This window comes from Rana temporaria, chromosome 8 (assembly GCF_905171775.1).
Source record: "Rana temporaria chromosome 8, aRanTem1.1, whole genome shotgun sequence".
Classification (NCBI taxonomy): domain Eukaryota; kingdom Metazoa; phylum Chordata; class Amphibia; order Anura; family Ranidae; genus Rana; species Rana temporaria.
The window spans coordinates 102,755,412-102,775,179 of record NC_053496.1 but is presented as its reverse complement, the minus strand read 5'-3'; the positions used below and the strand labels follow the sequence as shown (position 1 = coordinate 102,775,179).

At 42.7% G+C, this 19,768-nt stretch overlaps 1 protein-coding gene across 3 annotated transcripts in view; it reads right to left on the bottom strand.

The window, feature by feature from the left end:
• Positions 1-340: 340 nt before the first annotated feature.
• NDST2 (N-deacetylase and N-sulfotransferase 2) overlaps positions 341-19,768 on the bottom strand; it is a 223,481-nt gene continuing 204,053 nt past the window's right edge. For 2 of the 3 annotated variants that reach the window (XM_040320437.1, XM_040320436.1), the window contains exons 11-14: positions 9,616-9,795; positions 9,381-9,490; positions 2,340-2,442; positions 341-1,528 (exon numbers count right to left, since the gene is read on the bottom strand). In XM_040320437.1, coding sequence (XP_040176371.1) covers positions 1,403-1,528; positions 2,340-2,442; positions 9,381-9,490; positions 9,616-9,795 — 519 coding nt within the window. In that variant the 3' untranslated portion in view covers positions 341-1,402. The remainder of the gene's footprint in view (positions 1,529-2,339; positions 2,443-9,380; positions 9,491-9,615; positions 9,796-19,768) is intronic. The other variant, XM_040320438.1, reaches the window with a different exon arrangement.

Here is a 19,768-nt window from a genome sequence, read left to right as displayed (position 1 = left end):
TTTTGCACAATAGGGTTAGGCCACACTGCTGGTTGTAACTTGTGTTACTCCAGGCAAAAGGAGATTCTCATTAGGGTATAGTACAAGTAATGATACTTTTGCCTTACACAGTTGTTGATTTAGTTGGTTAATTTAGTTTGGAGTGCGCAAAATCTGGTGCAGCTGTGCATGGTAGCCATTTTTTTGTCAAAGCTTAATTGAACAAGCTGAAGTTAGAAGTTGATTGGCTACCTACCGTGCACAGCTGCACCAGATTGTGCGCACTACAGTTTCAGTAAAACTAAACCCCCCCCCAGGGACATCCTAACACTAGAAGTATCTGCTCCTGGTGGGTTAGATGATGCTGGCAGCCTACAGAACCAGATCTTGCTTTACCCTAGTAAAGGTTCCCTTTAACGTGGACCAACACTATAAATGTAAACAATGCACAGCCCCATTGACAGACCCCACAACAGATCGAGTAAATAAAAATAAAAAAAATCTTACATTGTGGAGATTATGAACCTCATTTCCCAGGACTTCCTGGTCAGCAGTTCATAAATTGAATACTGTAATTCAGAGAGTTTACACCAACAAATGCTTGCAAAATTAAAATATCAGTTCAAATATAAATCCAACTGATAGTAATGTGATTTCCCCTCGTTAGATCAGGTGGACAATAGGCAGGGTCAGTGTCACATCTTCTATTACACAGAGCAGCATTGTGAAAAATAAACCACTTCAGCCCATGTGATCTCTCACAACACACCAAGATTATTCTGGTTTACATTCAACAAGCCCTATGCGGAAAGGAAAACCATGATTATACAGCAAAGTATGATTGTTGACTCCATTTTTCAAGAAATCTTTCGAAGTACCGTTATCTTTTCTGAGCTTAGACTGCCTTGACTTTGTCAGCCTGTGAGGAAATGATCCCAGACTTTTCATAAAACACATGAAAACATAGTCCAGTGCCAAAAATGGTCTTGGTTGTCACAGCTTGAGTCACCTTGCAGTTGGAAAAACCCCACAGTAGATGCATCTCCTGGTTGTAAATAAATACATGTGCCAGAGGAGGGAGATCCATGAACAGGATGGCACATGCCCCATTAAATCATGATTGGCCTTCCTCTGTGCTTAGAGTACGCAATGCGATGCTGGCTCCATGATCCTGCGTAACAAAATGTTAACACTTTCCCACAAGAGGTGCATTTGTAGTCACTGAAGACCCCCATTATCCAGTCCCAGGAGGCCCAGTCATGATAACATGGTGATGTTCAACATCGCAGTACCAGATGTCCACATTCCACAGCAATGAGAACGTAAGTCTGTGTGCTCCCAAAAGTAACGGTGAACAGTCGTAGTAATGCCGAGAATCACCAGAGACAAGAAATGGTCACTCCCTCCCACCTGGAGGCCAAGTTCAACTCCTGCTGGAATTCTGAAGCTCTTCTCGCAGCCAGGTTGGCAGAGGTTGTCCCAATCGATTCAGCAGCTTAGACAGCTCAATGTTGTTTTCTCGGTAAAAGTCTACAAGGTAGCTCCGTGTCTGTGGAAAGACCAGCGGATTTCTTGTTAGGCCTCAAAGTACATAATATACAGGTTTTATATGGCTCAAAAACAATTATTTTCTGAACATAAATATGTATATAAAATTAAACACACAGGTGTCTAGTCAATGCCACATAAACAGTCATTCTAGTACTGAATAGAAAACATCTGATTACACAAAGGCCAGCCATGCATGGTTTGAAACTCGGCCATTTCAGCAGGAACTGGCCCAGATTGAAACCCTGTTAATGGGCAGGCTGAATGTACCAAGTTTATCAACTTGGGTACAACCAGCCGCTGTCACTTTCCTTTTTGCAACCCACGGTTGCAGGAAAGACATTTGCACCCCGTAGGGCCAGCCTACATCTAGTTTCCTTGGGCCTAAACTTTCTCCTAGTTACCAACAAGTGCTTTGTCTGCCTAGGTTAGTCATACAGGGTCATATCATCACTGGCACCAGGTAACAAGAACCCATGGACAGACAGGCTGGCCTGTGTTGTCTGATCCAATAGAATAGCTGCTGCTGTAGCTAAAATTGCTGTAAAAGTAAATCCTGGTTCTGGTAGAAAGGCATCAGAACACACAATGCATTGCAGTTTGTTGTGTATGGGGCTGCAGACTGATCAGGGTGCTGATGGAGTGTGTTTAGTTCGGATTGGACAGCCAATGTTGATTTCTAAAAACCAAATCGGATTCTCTGTAACCTGCTGCAATCGCAGGAAGCTGGGAAGCCGATGGGTTACTATGAGGGATATAGAGCCTGTTCTTCAGTCTGGCATTTTTGTATCAGTTGCTTGTAAAAGACATACCGAAGGTTCCATGTCGGGGTATTTCCGGCCTTTGCTTTTTCCAAGACATTTTGTTTTTCCATTTTCAGCCACTTGACACCAGAATCCTTTTGATTCTTCAAACCTATAAAAATTACATAAAAAATATGCAAGTGTTAAAATATTCTGCCTAACAGTGGCGCTCTGGCTGAAAATGTTGCATCTGATAAGCTTGTTACAATTATAAGAGCATGGAGAACTGCAGACAAACAGCTAAATATCAATGCACAGGTCTATCCTGACTTTGTCACTCAATCATGTGATTTACACACATTACATAACCACGCAAGTGACACACTTCTTAATTCAGCGAGTCAGTTCCTGCGAAACCTCTGCACCTCCAGCCTGCCCACTCAGTAATGAATAACCATGAGATGGGAGGTGATGTTACAAGATCTCTGGCAGATATACAAACCTTAAGAACAGCTGAATAAAAACAAATCCTCTGGCAGGCAAATCGATTGTGAGCACTTATTACCTGGAGTTCCACCTACACAGCTACATCACTACACGAGTGTGTCCTACGTCAGGCTGGCTGTAGTAAGCTATACCCTTGTAATGTTACTACCATTTCCTTTTACGTGATTTGTGATACTTGGAATACGTTTTCGGAACTCTGCTCCCAAGCACCTATCATAGCACCAACATATTTCAGGGCGTACCTCATTCAAAGAAAAATAAATTAACGGTTCCTGGATCTCACCTACCACCAATTTGCTAAGTGTCCCCAAACTAACCCACACACGTAGCCTTACAATGTCATTTTATGCCTTTTTTTTATTCCCCTCTGAATGTTCGGTTACAAAGGGCTGTGTCCCTACTTCTGCAATGTGTCACTACCATTGTTCTACCCCGATCCTGGGGGACATTTTATTTTCGATGCATCCTGTTGATTTACAGGTTTTTTTTTCCCTTCAATAAAAAATTTGAACAGGAGAGAAATAGATTCTGAACTTGCACTGTATGGTATCATCACACGCAGAAAAGAAACATGGGCATATAGAGTAGGAGGTTGCTAACCCTTGCCACAAATCACAATATGATATTGGAATCTCAGAACAGATTTAGAAGCTGTAGTCTAAATATTCCAATGTCTTTACAATCAGACAATGTGCACTACATGGGGAAAGACATTGTAATGTATGGCCAGACCACCAGAACAGCCTTTTTTTAAACGGCTCCTCCAGAGGGATGCTAGTTTCCTTCAGCAATAAAATTTAATTTTGACTTACCAGTAAATTCCATATCTTTGAGTATAGACAGGACATGGGTATATTATTCACAGACCCTGGGTTATAGGTCGGTACCTTCAGGTGATTGGACACTGTCAAAGTTCGAGGACATGCCCCTTCAACATCCCCTTATCCTACTCAGCAAGCAATGCAGAGTAACATAGGAACAGAGAGAGGGGGGTTGTGTCCTACACTGAACTCCATGATCTGAAATTTACAGGCAAGTCAAAATTCCTTTTCTCAAAGAAAGGTCACCATACAGGACACAGGCTTGATATTCATAGAGCCCAAGATATCCCCAAGCAATGAATAAGAAGGTTGGACAACAACAAGGCAAACAGAACTATACCAACAGGCCCAACATTTAGAAGGGTCAACAGACTTCGCGCTGCTGCAAGAACCTTGGGAGCAAAAACTGTTTCACAGGTGATTGGACATCCTCCTGGTAGAAGTTGGAACAAACTACGAGCAGAAGAACAGGTGGTGGCCTTACAAATCTGGGCAACATATGCTTGATTACAGAATGCCCTGGAAACTCACCAACCTCCATGATGTGCGTTTAGCTAGCATTGGAGAATCTTAAAGCAGGATGGCCCTTGTGAGGTCATTAGGTTAGGGTGAAAAAGGAGTCAGTCTTCCTGGTGGAAGGTGTACCTCTGAGGAAAGCACTGACGGCTCTAACTACATCCAGACAGTGAACAGCAATCTCCTTTCTTTGGGTGGTTTGTAGAGAAAGGAGGAATATGCCTTCCATTGATGTGGATGATAGACACCACCGAGGGAGAAAGGAGGGTCTTACCTCGACTATCACATTAGTCAGATATCTCTCTTGGAAGATAACCTTCTTGATGGAGACATCATTTAGGCTCTGATCACATATGCAAATTGGATGCATTTTGATCCACATCCGATTTTCATGGCATGTCAATTAAACCAACTTTCTATGGTGCCGGTTCACATATGTCTGGTGCAGCAGGGAGAATTCCGGTCTGGTACAGGATTTTAAGGTGAACCCCACGCATAAATTTAAAAATCAAAAATAAAATAGGCATGGGTTCCCCTCAAAATCTTTACCAGACCCTTATCCAAGCATGCAGTCTGCCAGGCCAGAAAAAGGGGGAGGGTTGACGAGCAAGGCCCCCCCCCCCCAAATACCAAGCCACATGTCCTCAACTTAAGGGGTGTGCCTTGGTCTGCCCCCAAGCATCTTATCCCCATGTTGATGGAGACAGAGGGCCCCCAGATCCAGAACCCCACTGTCACCAGGTGGGCCCATACCTTACATATTTAAAAATAGTCACACTGTGGAGCAGGAAGACAGCGGTAGCCCTCGTCGCAGGCAGTTTTTTTTAAATGGCCCAGCGGTAGCGGTGGGGGGTGATTGACAATGGATCTACACCAGGGGACATTTTTTTTTATAAAGAGGAAGTAAACCCTTTTTTCCCCCTCTGAAAAAAAAACCCTGCAAGAGAAAAGGCATAATGAGCTAGTATGCATAGCATACTAGATCATTATGAATGACTTACCTGAGATTGAAGCCCCGGAAGCGCTCCTCGTTCCTCTCCGCCGCCATGTTGCCTACGAGTCCCTTCCGTGTATCGTCGCTCCGGCACTGTGACTGGCCAGAGCAGAGATGACGTCACTCCCGCGCATGCGTGCGGAATCATCATTATCCCATTGATAAAACCGGCATGCTCAGTGCGCCTGCACTGTTGTCTACGGCACGCATGTGCCCGAGATATTGCAAGCACCTACAGGCAAGCCTTAATGTAGGCTTACCTGTAGGTAGGTGCAAGTAGTATCACAGGGTTTACAACCACTTTAATAAAGGAATTGTCAAAACCAATGTGTGAGTTTTTTTCCACTTTTTGGTGTAACAGTAGGGTTACAAGGAGGCGACAAGGTGCTTTTGGGGAGGCAGAGCCTAAGGGTCTGGTATGAATTTGGGGGGGGAGAGACACCATGCGTTTTAATTTTGGCGTGGGGTTCCCTTTTAAATTTGTACCAGACCCAAAAGGGCTTGGTATGGATTGACAGCCGATAAGTCATCCGTTAAGGGCTTCCCAGCCTGCTCCTTAACCAGATAATGTTTAAGACGCCGGTGGCTGCCAGCTCCGGAAATTTGCATATGAACCGCATCTAAAAATCGCAGCTGAACAGCCGCTTAGGAAATTCACAGTGAAGATCGAGGGGAAAGTGGAGTTCCCTAATGGGTTCTAATGGTGGTTTCTGCAGGGCAGAGAGAACCAATTGAAGGTCCCAAAGAAGTACAAGGTGCTGCAAGGGTGGTTTGATCCAAGAAACAACTTGAACAAAGGTCTTTTACACAAGAGATTAAAGGAAAAGGGATTTTTTTGGAAAAGAAAGAATGGTAAAGTCCAAAACCTATCCCCTAAAAGTATTTAAAGGAGAAGTACAGCCAAAGCGAATTTGGCTGCATTTCTTCCGTGGACCACAGGAGTGCAGTTCATTCTGCATTCCTGTGACCCATTTTCAGCAGACAGCGAGCTAAAGCACGCTGTCAGCTGACATCAGAGAGCCGGCACGGGAAAGATCGTTACATCGTCATGGTCAGGATCCACCCGCATACCTGGACTGGCCCCCGGCTCAGCCTCTCAACAAGCTGCTGAGAGCCTGAGCCAGCCGCTCCTGCCCCCTCCACACCCAGTGCTTCAGTGACCACGGAGGCAGAGCAGATGACTGACAGTCCCTAGCTCTCTGCTCAGGGAGCTGTGAGAACCAAGTGATCGGTGGCGTTTGATTGCTTGGTTCTCAGTGTTCGAGCTGGCGGGGGACATATGCATCCAGCTAGGCATGTGTGATTCTAAAGAAAACCCAATTCCCATACTTCACTTTTATGGTCAAGACTGTAGACGCCCACCAACACACAGCTCCTTTCTCTATCTGCAACGTAGAGAGCTTCCTGACTCTCCTGTAGTCCAAGGGAGGGGGCGAGCACGACACTCCACACCAGGGAGAAAACCTTGCATTACTGTGTGGAGTTACAGACAGAAGAACAGGAAGTGAGGATTTCTCAGAAGAAATAAAGGACAATTAAAAGCAAAATGGAAGGATGAGGTAAGTGAAGGAGGACTGCACTAAGGTAAAGGAAGCTATTTAGGAAAACATTTTTTTACCTTTACAACCCCTTTAAGTTGTCTGCTCTCTGGATGAAGACAGAGCGGAGACACCTTGACGGCAGCATTATCAGTCTGGGAAGAGGATAGTGTTAGGTGCACTAGCTAGACTTCATTAACAAATTAAAGCTGAACTCCAACTAACACGTTTTGGGCAGTTACAGCGCCATTATTTTCCTTTTGGAATAACGGTTTTACATAAATAAAAGCCGACAATCATAGCACCCCTGTCAGTGTTAAATGGTTGTCTCAACCCGCTACTGACACTTTTGCTGGACAGCTTGGTCTGTTAAAGGGATCTAAAAAAATAACAGACTTACTGGCCAGATCACCAGGTGAAAATAAAAGGAAAAATAGAAAACTAATGCAGCCGCATCCAAGAATTTCTGCAATGAAATACATTTTTTGTTTTTGGGTTTAATACCACTCGAAGCTGCCATTGCTGACCTTTACTTGTAAAAATGCTTGGCTATTACTCGGATCTAAAGGTTGGAGTACTTTCTGATTTACTGTCCCCCCAACAAGTATACAAATGAGCTGCAGCTTAGAAGATCAGCATGACTGCCAGGCAAATAGTATTTTCAGAGGGAGATTAATAATGGCACATTTCCTTTAACAGGTAAAAGACAAAAGAGACCTTCATAGAAGGTGATCCAGAACTATACCAGGGGATGCTTTTCTCCATTCCAGGGATTGGGAGAGGAATGTTAGGAAACCATCACCTCGAGCTGTGAAGGGTTAACCAAGCCAAGTCCTCACTTTCAATTTACTTTGGGTAGAAGTAGCGGCAGAACAAAAGCGTCATTGTGAAGAAGTCGGTGAGAGGGAATGAATGAAAGGGCTGCATTATGAGGAAAGAGCGGGCCAACTAATTTGTTTACATTAGAAAATAGGCACCTATGAGAGGATAGAATTATGATGTACAAATATATGGAATTCTCAAGGAGACTTTTCATTCTCAATCCCCTGCAAGGAAAAGTACTGGATTATGCCAGAGGGCCTGTTCATTATATATTGGGGAAATGTTTTCTTTTCTCCTATTAGGCTTTCGTAGTAAAAAACGCCACAATGTTCTATTGCACTTTTTAAATACAGTAAATCCCTAAAGAACGCCAATAACGCCATATCATTCAATTCTAAAAATGTACTACGCGCTTTTAGGATTGGCTTTAAAGATTTCCTGCTGATGTTCAGAATTGAACACACCAGCTGACACCTATTTGTTTTTTTTTTTGCTCTGAGTTTTCAAGATTAGTTAACCAAGGAACATATTAGACGACATATGTCAAACACAAGGCCCACAGGCCGAATCTGGCCCTCACACGGTCTCCTGCAGCACCCCCTCATCTCCGCCCCACCTTGCCTCTGCAGTTAGCAGCAGAGAAGACAGAACTCCCCCGCCAGACCCTGCGCTTCATTATGCACCCGCAGAGGCGCTCCTCCCTGCCTCCCCACCTCAGCAGTTGGCAGCAAAAGGGAGGACAGAACTCCTACCACCGATCCTGCGCCTCTCTGTACAGCCACAGTACCCTCTTGTCTCCGTCTCACCATTCAGCAGACTCAGGCAGTTGACTCCTGCCCTCATCTGGTCCTCCTCCAGACCCTGCATTTTCTGCTTACCAGCCCCGCTCCCTGCTTCTTCCCAGCAGCAGGTAAGTGGGGTGTACTGTAAATTAAAGAAGGTTTAAGGACTTTTAACTTCTGATGTAAGGGGGGTTGGGGGTGCTCTGGACATCTAGTCTAAAGCCTTGTACACAAAAATCAGACTTTCTGCGGACAAAGCTTTGGACTTTTGTGCGAAGGGCGTTGGCCGCGAACTTATATTGCATACAAACGACGAAGAATTGTTGGCCAATAACACAAAACGACATGGTTTTTCAGCTCTTTAGCGCCACACTTTGGGCAACTTCTGCTAATGTTGTGTTATGGTTAGCATTGCTTCTGAGAATGCGCGTTTGTACTTTGAATTTTTTTCCAACGAACTTGCATACACGCGATTGGAAAATCCGACACCACACATTTATTGTCAGAAAATTTTAAAGCATGCTATCCCACATTTGTTGCCGGAAAATCCAACAATTGTCCGATGGAGCATACAAACGGTCAGATTATCTGACAACATCCAGCCATCACACAATTCCCGTTAGAAAGTCAGATCGAGTGTATGAGGCTTTACAGTTACAACTAGCCCTTCGAGGGCAACCATAATACTGGTGTGGCCCACAACGAAACCAAATTTAATGCCCCCTGCAATAGACAATGATATACAGGCTCCATCCCTGGGAGAAGAAAAAACCCAGACCACTTCCTCTGAGATGTAACAGCTGCTAGCGATACCAAGACAGAATAATAACAAACAGAAAGTACTGAGAACAGAAACAAAAGAAAAAAAAAAGGCAAGAACCGTTTCCCTCAACCAATCAAGAAAATGATTTTACAGAGCACAAGATCCCCATTTTTCTCCGGATTTAGGAGACACGGGCACATATTCAAAACAGACGAGGATAAAACAGGTCATTCTGTTCAGGGAAGGCTGTAGGAGACTTCTACTGGTGCCTCTGTCTGATTGGGTGCTGAGAAAGGGGATCCAGTGCAGAACTACACGGAATAGGAGTAAACAAATGAATACGGGGGCCCATGGCTTGATGACTTACTTTAATGCCTGTGTGTAATTGAAATGTGGTGTCACGCCCAAGAACTTCTGGACACTGTCCATGGCTGCGGATGGGTTGTTCCTCAGCTCTTGACCATCAACTATATGAAGCTGGAGAGAAAAAAAAATATGTATACACCTGATGCAGAATTTCATGTTGGGTAATTTTTTTTACAAAGAAGCATAGTACAGGCACAACACAAACAACTATACATGTTGGACATGATTATACCCACTAGGCTTACTTGACTGGGTGGGTAGTACGTTAGCCATCTCTCTAGGTGAGTAGCATACCATCCTGGGACCAAACATCGACTCTGAAGGTTCTTCAGCTGTTGTGAGGCATGTGATCCAGCAGTTACTACTTGAGCAAAGGTGTAGTTCAGTGCCACAGGGTCGTTGTGTGCTCGCTGGTGCTATCAGGGAAAAGTATATAGAAGTATAAAGCGCTGCCACCAACTGTTCATACAGAGCATTGCTTCTCATCACGATTTACAATGTTTAGGTGCATAGTCCTTTCCAAACATTATGTGTGATACAAGACTAGGACAGTGTCTTACCAATTCAATTCATTAAAAGACATTATAAACCTCCCTACCTGCACCTCATGGTTTTCACCTACATAAGATGTGCATTGATCATGTAGTTTTTATGGTGTTATTTATTGCCCTGCTTGCACAGCCTACAGTAGAGTACATCTTCACATTCCTGTGTCTGAAGTTTCTATTTGTGTTCAAACATGAGGCATGCGGCGTAGTACTACCCGGGTTAATGTACTAAGTCTGAGAACCAACACTTTTTGCTAAGAAACCACATATCCCACAATTACTGGGTCTCAGTCTAGTGCTCTAAAGGTGAGAGCTAAACAGTAATTAGATCTAAAACAGACAAACCAAACAATTACCAACTTGATGCCCAGCGTATGTTTATATACAAACAAATAAAACATACTCCTGTGCATTATGGAACCAACTCTATAGTGCTGCATTACTTGGTCAGACTGTATAATCCCTAAATGCCTTGCTGCCCTCCAAGACTGGGGTCATCCTGGCCGTGCTGAAAGAATATAAGAAAACAAAAAAAGAAGGTGCACTGGCCTAGTGCATTAGCCAACAAATTTATTAAAAATATCTAATAAAAAAAAAAAAAATAGATGTCTACTCACAAACTTGAAAACTCGCTCATCGTGCCACATAGGTGGCTTATCTCTCACAAATTGCTTAGACTACAAGACCAAGGGAGGGGGTCCTTTAACCAAATCTTTTTGGTTTTAATTGGATATTTTTGATAAAATTTGTTGGATAATGCACTAGGTCAGTGCGCCCTCTCTTTTTTTCTTATATTTATATACGGCGTGGGCAGTAATCTTTTATACTAGGATCCTGGCTTTACAGCCACTTGATCACTTTTACAGCACTCGGAAGGGTCCTCCTCCATCGAGGTAGGCAGTCAAGTTGGCTGCCCATGGAAGAGATGGAGGGATATCCATTCCCCAAGCTCCTTTGCGACGAATGACCCCAGAAGAGACTAGGATTTTGTCACTTACAGTTTCACTGCCGTCATTCAGGGGCCAGTACAAGGAAAGCAGATGATCAAACTCAATCTGTGTTTGATCAGAGGAGGGCAGAGGAATGATCAGGGGTCCAACTAGACCCATTATGTCTCAATAGTGAATACCCATCACTGCCTACAACTATTGGGGGCTTTTTTTTACCCCTTATAACAAAGTTAAATAAAAAATAAAAAAACAGAGTGTAAAAATGTTGAATAGGTTTAGTATCCATTTACTCGAAGCAACATTTTATATTGTACTAAAAAAAAAAAAAAAGGATATTGCGTTTGTGCTCACCAAAATTAATTTAAGTGTTTTTATTCGTGAAAATTTGCATATAATAAGCTGCTGGCAAATATCACATAAAAAGCTTTAATAAGTATTGTATGAAGCCATTTTTTTACAAGAGGAAACTAATTTGAGTTCACTTACCAATACCTACAACTGCCTGCCATTGGAATTCTCTTATCTATTGGTTACCCAGTACCCCCATCCCCTTTGTAGTTTGCACATAGCAGTACAGTGTGGACAATCTGGCAGTCCTCCATGGATAGATGACTTAACACACTTATGAAGCAGTGTATTCAAAGGGGGAGAACTGTCAAACTGTGGTCAGGAATCTGTACAGACATTGGAGGGCTCACAATGTAAAAACATGAACATTCAGGGAATAGTGAGATTTTCAAGTATTACACATAGAAAAAAAAAAAAAAAAACACACATCTGTCACAATACAAATTTTTTAATGAACCAACTAAAGCAAAGTTTTCGCAGAAGTGACCACAAACAGTTAAATCAATACTGAATCCTCTGTAGACTATTTCAGGTTTCTGATCTTGTTTATTTGGCAATAATTAGCTTTTTAACTGCGGCCACAAACTCTGCTCATCCGGGCTAATCAGGACAGCATATATTAAAACGAGAGCATGCCAACACCCGGACCACCACTAAACTATTAACCTTTAAGGACCATTCTATTAAATGCATTAAACACATGGGCACTAAACCACAGGAAGCACAGAGGATAAGAAAATCTAGACAAGAGGTCACTGCTTAATATCGGTCATGCAAGCTGTGCATTCGTAATCATTTGCCCTCGTTTGTTCATTGATTAGATTATAACAAATCCCTATAACACTCCAACCCTTCTGTAATAAACTATGAAGACGCAGAGAACATTCTCACCCCATGGTTATGCAATCTACCCCCAATCAGTTAATACAACTGACAAATCAGTTAGCCATCATGAAGGTTTGATAGACTTCCTCCAGTATTAGGACTCAATAGCTACCCAATGCTTTGCTAAGCAGGGCGAAATGCAACTAGCAGAATTTTGCACATCATGGGTCTGATATACTAAAGTTTGAAGTGAGCTACTGAAAGGTTATTGTAAAGGATTGGATGTTTGAAGTGAACACAGGTTCACCTCGCTTCACACTTTATCAAAATCACACCCAATTTCTATTATTCAGTACCTCTCATTATTTCTTATACAGCTTTGGAGGTCTTCGCTAGTGTTGACCCATTTTTTCTTATTCCATGAGTTTTGCGGTTCTAAAGCTATGACTGAAAACCCATTTATTGTACCTACATGACACACTTCGACTTTCACGCTGGGATTTAGATAGGAAAATCCTGATCCTCTTTATGTTTCAGTGCTAGTTTTTTGCTTTGGATTGGGGAAATTTGTGTGACCATGTAAGGCACACTTTTATTGCCTCCACATATTTTCACTGTGGCCTAACACTTCTGGGCATTTTTACTGAACCCAACCATGACTATCTGCTTGTTTTATTGTTGTGCATGTTCTTGTGTTCCAGCTACTTTCTACATTCTTCAGATATGTTGTCACCTGTTAAATCTACTCGGATATGTATGTAAATTGTTGTGTGACAGTGTCGGGGGCATCAGAGTTACAAATCCATGAAAGTCCTGACCTCTGCAAAGATTAGACTGGTGGCATGTAATCCTGGAACCTTATAGGCTTTTCTTACAGTCTTAAATTTGTGTCCAGCTGAAAACACACAGGGGTACAACTAAAGACCAGGCACACTGTTATGACAAAAGTAATTAGTGACTAATATCGTGTTTCTCGTATCTGGACTGATCCAAAGCAGACTGCCCTCATCTTCAACAAAGCACAAACCTTCAATGATGTGTCTGGGAGCATGCACAAAAGAAAGGGAGTTGTTGACAACAGCATGGGTTCGTAGTAGAAGAGTCCAGGTGCTTAAAGGGGTTGTAAAGGTTAGTTTTTTATTTTCTGAATAGGTTCCTTTAAGCTAGTGCATTGTTGGTTCACTTACCTTTTCCTTCAATTTCCCTTCTAAATGTTTTTTCTTTGTCTGAATTTCTTACTTCCTGTTCATCCTCAGTCATTTTGCCCCCATCAGCCGAGCTGTTCTGGCTGGGGGTTAGTCAGCATGCTCGCCCCCTCCCTTGGGACTACATCCTTGCGGAGAGACGCTGTGAACGTCCACAGCGTCTCCCTGCAGGGATGTAGTCCCAAGGGAGGGGGCAAGCACGCAGACTAACCCCCAGCCAGAACAGCTGGGATGATGGGGGAACACTTACTGAGGAACAGGAAGTGAGAAATTCAGACAAAGAAAAAACATTTAGGAGGGAAATCCAAGGAAAGGGTAAGTGAACCAACAATGCACTAGCTTAAAGGAACCTATTCAGAAAGTATAAAAGGAACCTTTACAACCCCTTTAACTGGTCTACCTGCAGTCCAGACCTTTCGCCAACTGAAAATCTTTGGCACACCTTGAAATGAAAAATACAACAAAAACGACCCAGGATTGTTGAGATGTTAGAATCATATATCGGGGTAGAATGGGACAACATTTCTCTTCCAAAACACCAGCAACTGGTCTCCTCAGTTTCCTGACATTTACAGAGCGTTGGTAAAAGAAGAGGGGATTCTACACCTTGGTAAACACAGCCCTGTCCCAACTTTTTTGAGATGTGTTGCTGCCGTTCATTTCAAAAACACTTTATTTTTTTTCCTAAAATGGTACATTTTCTCAGTTTAAACATTTGTTTTTGATGGTTTTCTACTTTCTATTGTAGGTAAGATATGGCTTTATGAGATTTGCAAATCATTGCATTCTGTTTTTAGGTAGATTTTATACAACGTCACACATTGGGTTGTACATCTAACACTCCCCTCCCCCCCAGACAGACAATGCCCCCTGTCTGCTGTGCGCCGTGTTCATTCATCCAGAGTGGGGGCAGTCCAACACAGGAGGTATGTTACTGGCCAAATCACCAGGTGAAAACAAAAGGGGGGGGCCTAAGAAAACTGATGTAGCCACCACATCTGATTGGTAAACTGCAATACTTTTTTTTTGTTTACAAATGTTTTTATTGAAGTACGTGAATTGGTACACAGATAATTTGCAAAGAGTATACAATCTTATCAGCGGTATACAGTGGTAAAGCATCGTGCATGGTAAAAAAGAAATGTCTTACATCTATTGGAACCTATGAAGGCAAGAGTAAAGAAGGAAGATGATAGTACAACGAAAAAGGTCGAAGAGTTATATGAATGAATAGAGCGACCATAATACTGCTACCAGTATGACCATTTGGTCTCAAACACTTGAAGGCTATCATTAATTGTATGGTATATTCTCTCTGATAGTTTTAAAAGTTCCATTCTATCTAGCACCTGTGACCATAAAATTTCTCCAGATCTCCAATTTAGAGCTATCATCCACTGCACTGAGCTGCAAAGCGAGTGAAGGAGTCTGGTGCAGGGGAGAGGGATGTCAGGGACATCACTATATAGAAGGCATATCTGGGGGGTGAGGGAGATTTTTTGTTTGGAGGATTCTTCAATTCTTTTAGTAACTTCCCTCCAGACTTGTGAGAGATGTGGGCAGCTCCAAAAAATGTGTAGTAAGGTGCCTTCTAGTTGGCAGCCCCTAAAGCAATCTGGAGACACTGAGGGGTAAAATGTATTGATTTTGGACGGGGTGAGATACCATCTTGTGAATAGTTTGGTTGGGGTTTCTCTGAAGGATACTGCTCTGTTGCTTTTGCGAAGATTATCTGTCATGGTGTGCCAGGTATCAGGAGAGAGATCAATGTTCAGGTCAGATTCCCAGTGTAACATGGGTTGTGTTTTTTCCGGGGAAGAGAAATCATTAAGGTAGTTGTAAATTCTAGAGATCATCCCTCTATCCCTGGAAAGTGATTTGCATATTCTCTCGAATATGGTGATAGTGGGGTTTGTGGAGATAGAAAAGTGTGTTTGAAAAAAAGATTTGATCAGTAGATATCTCTCCAATTCTGTGGGAGGAAGATTAAAGTCTCTCTGAAGGGAGACGAAAGGTACAAATTTCCATCTGGATTGAAGTGAACCCAAAGTAGTGAGTCCCTGTTCAACCCACACGGAAAATGATTGGTTGTCCTTGTATGCAAGGGGGAATCTGGAATCTCCCAAAAAGGAGGTGAGTGGGGAGACATCTGAGGCCAGTGAGAAAGTGTCTCTGTTGTTTTGCCATAGCTTGTATGCATGAGCCACTATGATGTTGCGTCTAATGAGGTCGCGGTAGAGGACATATTTGGACCAGAGTATACCCTGTAGATGTAGAGGGCGAATAGATAGAGTCTCAAAGTTAATCCAAGGGATATTCCTGTCAGGGGAAAACCATTGAGAGATCTGGGAGAGTCTGGCAGCCAGGAAATATTTCCACAGATTGGGTAGACCCAAACCACCCTTGGATTGATTTCTGAATTGTAAAGCATAACTATATCTCGGTCTTTTATCGGCCCATATAAATTTATTAATAATTCTCTGCAGGGCCTCTAGTTTGGATTTGGGGATATTAATCGGTAGCGTACGAAAGTAGTACAGTAATTTAGGGAGGATACTCATCTTGACCGCACAGACTCTGCCCAGGAAGGAAATATGAAAGGAGGACCAAGTGTTCAATAGAGAGGTAATGCGGGCAAATAGGGGGGTGTAGTTGGCTTTGAAAAGACTATTATGTAAAGGGGTGACATTTATACCTAGGTATTTAATTGATGATGACATCCATGTGAAGGGGAAGTTTGCCTGGAGAAGATTCAGTGCAATTGGGGGGATGTTGATGGGTAGTGCGGAGCATTTGTTTAGGTTAATTTTAAGCCCAGAGATTTTATGAAAAAGATCTAATTCTTTGAGAAGAACTGGAATGGAGGTGTGAGGGTTTGTAAGATATATCAGCGCATCATCAGCGTATAAACTGATTTTGTATTCTTTGTGGTCTTTAGTGTAGCCCTTTATATCTGAGTTGGTTCTAATGGCCTGTGCAAGGGGTTCAATAGCAAGGGCGAAGAGAAGAGGGGACAAGGGGCAACCCTGCCTAGTTCCCCTACCCAGGGGGAAAAAGTCAGAGTTGATACCAGGTATCCGGATGCGAGTTTGAGGGGAGTTATATAGCGCATTAAACCCCTGTAAAAATGCCCCAGAGATTCCATATCTGGGTAATACATAATTTAAATATGACCAGCTTACGCTGTCGAACGCCTTATGGATATCAAGGCTAAGCAGACAGGCTTGGTTTGAGTGTAGATTCGCATCCTGAACAATGTTGGTAACAAGTCTGATGTTATCTGTAATTTGTCTGTTGGGGATAAATCCTGATTGGTCAATATGTACTAAAGGGGATATAACTTTGGCAAGTCTATCTGCTAAGATTCTGCCAAAGATCTTAAGATCGTTGTTTAAGACCGAAATAGGGCGGAAATTTTGGGGGAGTGAGTGGTCCTTATTGGGTTTGGGAATAAGGGACAGGTTTGCCAGCAACATTTCCCTTGGGAAATCATTGCCTTCCAAAACGTGGTTGAAAAGGTTCTTTAGGTGGGGGGCGAGAGTAGGGGCGTATTTTTTATAATATAGGGAGGTGTAGCCGTCTGGACCGGGTGCTGTAGAGGATTTGAGTGATTTGATTATTTGAGTAACTTCATCAATTGTGCATGGGACATTAAGGGAATCTAGGTGGTCTTGATTTAAAAAAGGAAGGTGAATGTTGTCGAGCCAGGACTTAGCAGCAGCACCTGGGGGGGTGTTGGGATCAGACATAAGGTCTTGATAGAAAGAGGTGAATATATCCATCACCTTTTGTGGGTGGGAAACTATATTACCGTTGTTGTCTCTAAGTTTGTATAAGTGGGTTGGGTTAGATTCTTGTTTGAGTTTTCGTGCGAACATCGCAGAGTGGGAGTTGCAGTGAAGCATATATTTGGCTTTGGAGAATCTAAGGGACCTTTCAACTTTGGTGGAGAGGAGTAGATCTAAGGATTTTCGTTTGTCTTGAATTTGTTGGGTAATAATAGGGTCCACTGAGTGGTGTAATTTAATGTAAAGATGGTGAAGCTCGTTGGTAAGGCGCTTGATGTCTGCCTGTCTTTCCCTGTTCCGGGCTGCCGCTATACTGATAATATGTCCCCTCAAGACTGCCTTATGGGCAATCCAGATCGAGGTGGGCGGGGTTTCACCGTTTATGTTGTCAGAGAAATAGTTTTCTATATGTGAGGAAATGGTAGTCTTGATAATGGGGTCAGATAGCAGGGAGTCATTAAAACGCCAGTTGTATTGGGAGGGAGCAAGTCCAATATATGTGGTGGAGAAGGTACAAATGTTATGATCTGACCATGGGCAAGGATGGATCTGGGCTTGAGAAGAGTTGGCGAGGAGAATAGGGGTAGAAAAGATATAGTCAAGTCTGGCATAACAATCATGTGGGTGAGAGTAAAAGGTGTAGGCCCTAATACCTGAGTTGTGAGCTCTCCAGGTGTCAATTAGTTGCATTTTGTTAGTTAACCGGTTGATAGTCTTGGAGAATGATTTAGTGTGTGGAGAAACTATACTTCTGTCAAGGATTGGATGCGCAGCAAGATTAAAGTCCCCGCCTATCAGCATATGAGGGGAGTGATATTTATCAAGGGTTTCGAAAAATTTAATAAAAAAAGAGGTGTGGGTATCATTCGGGGCATACACAGATGCTATAGTGATTTCTTTGTTATTAATGCATCCCTTGAGGATGATGTATCTACTTTCAGGGTCTCTAAACACATGTTGTACATCAAAGATCAGAGAATTGCGTATAAAGATAGCGACACCTTTGGTTTTGTTAGCAGAGGTGGTAAAATAATTTTGGTTGTAGTGTTTATGGAAATATTTAGGGTGATTAGAGGTTGCAAAGTGGGTCTCTTGAAGAAGGATAATATCTGCCCCCAGTTTTTTATATTGTTGGAAAGCCTTTTTGCGCTTATGGGGGGAGTTAAACCCATTAGTATTGTGTGATAGAATCCTAAGACCCATAATGAGAGTTATAGCAGCCTATCAACTGAACATTACTATGATCCGTTATCTGATAAAAGATAAGGGTAGAAAATTGCAAGAAGAGAACATTATCTGAATACAGAGAAAGGTACTTAAACATAAAGTGTAACGACCATGCGCGATAATCACCATGGTATATAACCTCCATAGTATGGAATAGTCTATCGAAGGTATATAGGTGGAGATCATACTGGATGTGTACAACTGATAATGAGAAATAACGAGGATACTTATACTCTATGCATGAAGATAACATACTAATTTTTTTAAATGGAGAACAGCATAACATTGCTATCCTGAAAAAACCCAAGGACCTTGAGGCAGGAGAACAACTGCCTATCTTGGGTAAGAGCTTCTTCAAAAAATAGAAGAAAAATAAGAAAAAAAAACTAAAGGACAAAAAAAGGTTGTCCTGTACCTGCATCAGGTTCGGGCGGACCATCATGGAGTGGTGATCCGAACGAAAACCGAGGCAGGAGTGGGGTCAATCCAACAACGGCGGACGCACCCGGTCATGAGTAACAGGTTGTAACATGAAAATAGTAATCAGCATATTAGTGCATGGAAATTTTAAATTTTAAAGTACAGCAACACACATTTTTTTCAAGTAGTATCAAGTGATGCATGCTAAATTGCCTATGTAGGCATTGAGTCAGAAGAAGAGCACTCATAGAATGCTTTCTTTAGGGCTAGTGGAGAAACCTTCCTGAGTTGAGGGGGCAGTTCCGATGGGGGGGTGAAAAATATAAAAAAATAAAAATAAAAAATAGTAATAAACCAATAAAGTGAGTGTTCACAATAGTGACAAGGGGTTGATGTGCGGAAGTCCAGGCAGTCTTTTATTCCCTTGCAGATTATTTGGCAGGAGGGTTGCCTCAAAACTCTCTGAAAGTTAAAGAACCGTGTGAATTCAAATTGAGGGGGGAGATATCCGCTATGTTAGACATCATAGTGCAAACAGTGTAGTAATGACTTGTTGTAATCCCTTAGAGTTCAGGTAGACTAATTATGGAGGGGGTTGAACAATCTTCTCTGATCTCTCTGGCTGCGTCTGTTGGAAGGGGTAGACCAGATCGGCGAGGGTCTTGGGGTTGCAGGGAGTCTGGGATGTGGTTCATTAGGCAGGAGACCTAATTTTATCAGGAGCTCTTTACCCTCGATCACATTATAGACTGTATATGTGGATCCATTATGGGGGATAGTGAGTTTAAAGGGGAATCCCCAGCGGTATCTTATCCTGGCGGATTGCAGGACCGAGGTAACTTCCTTCATCCTGCGTCTTCTGTCTAATGTAGCAGGGGAGATGTCTGGATAGATCTGAATCCTCTTGCCCTCAAAGGAGATGTTGGGGGTGTTTCTAGAGGCCCGCATAATGTCCTCTTTCACCAGGAAATCCTTCATACACATGATGATATCCCTAGGAGGATTTTCTGGTGTGGGTTTAGGACGGAGAGCCCTATGTATCCTATCACAGGCAAAAGCTGACATTTGCTTCTCTGGA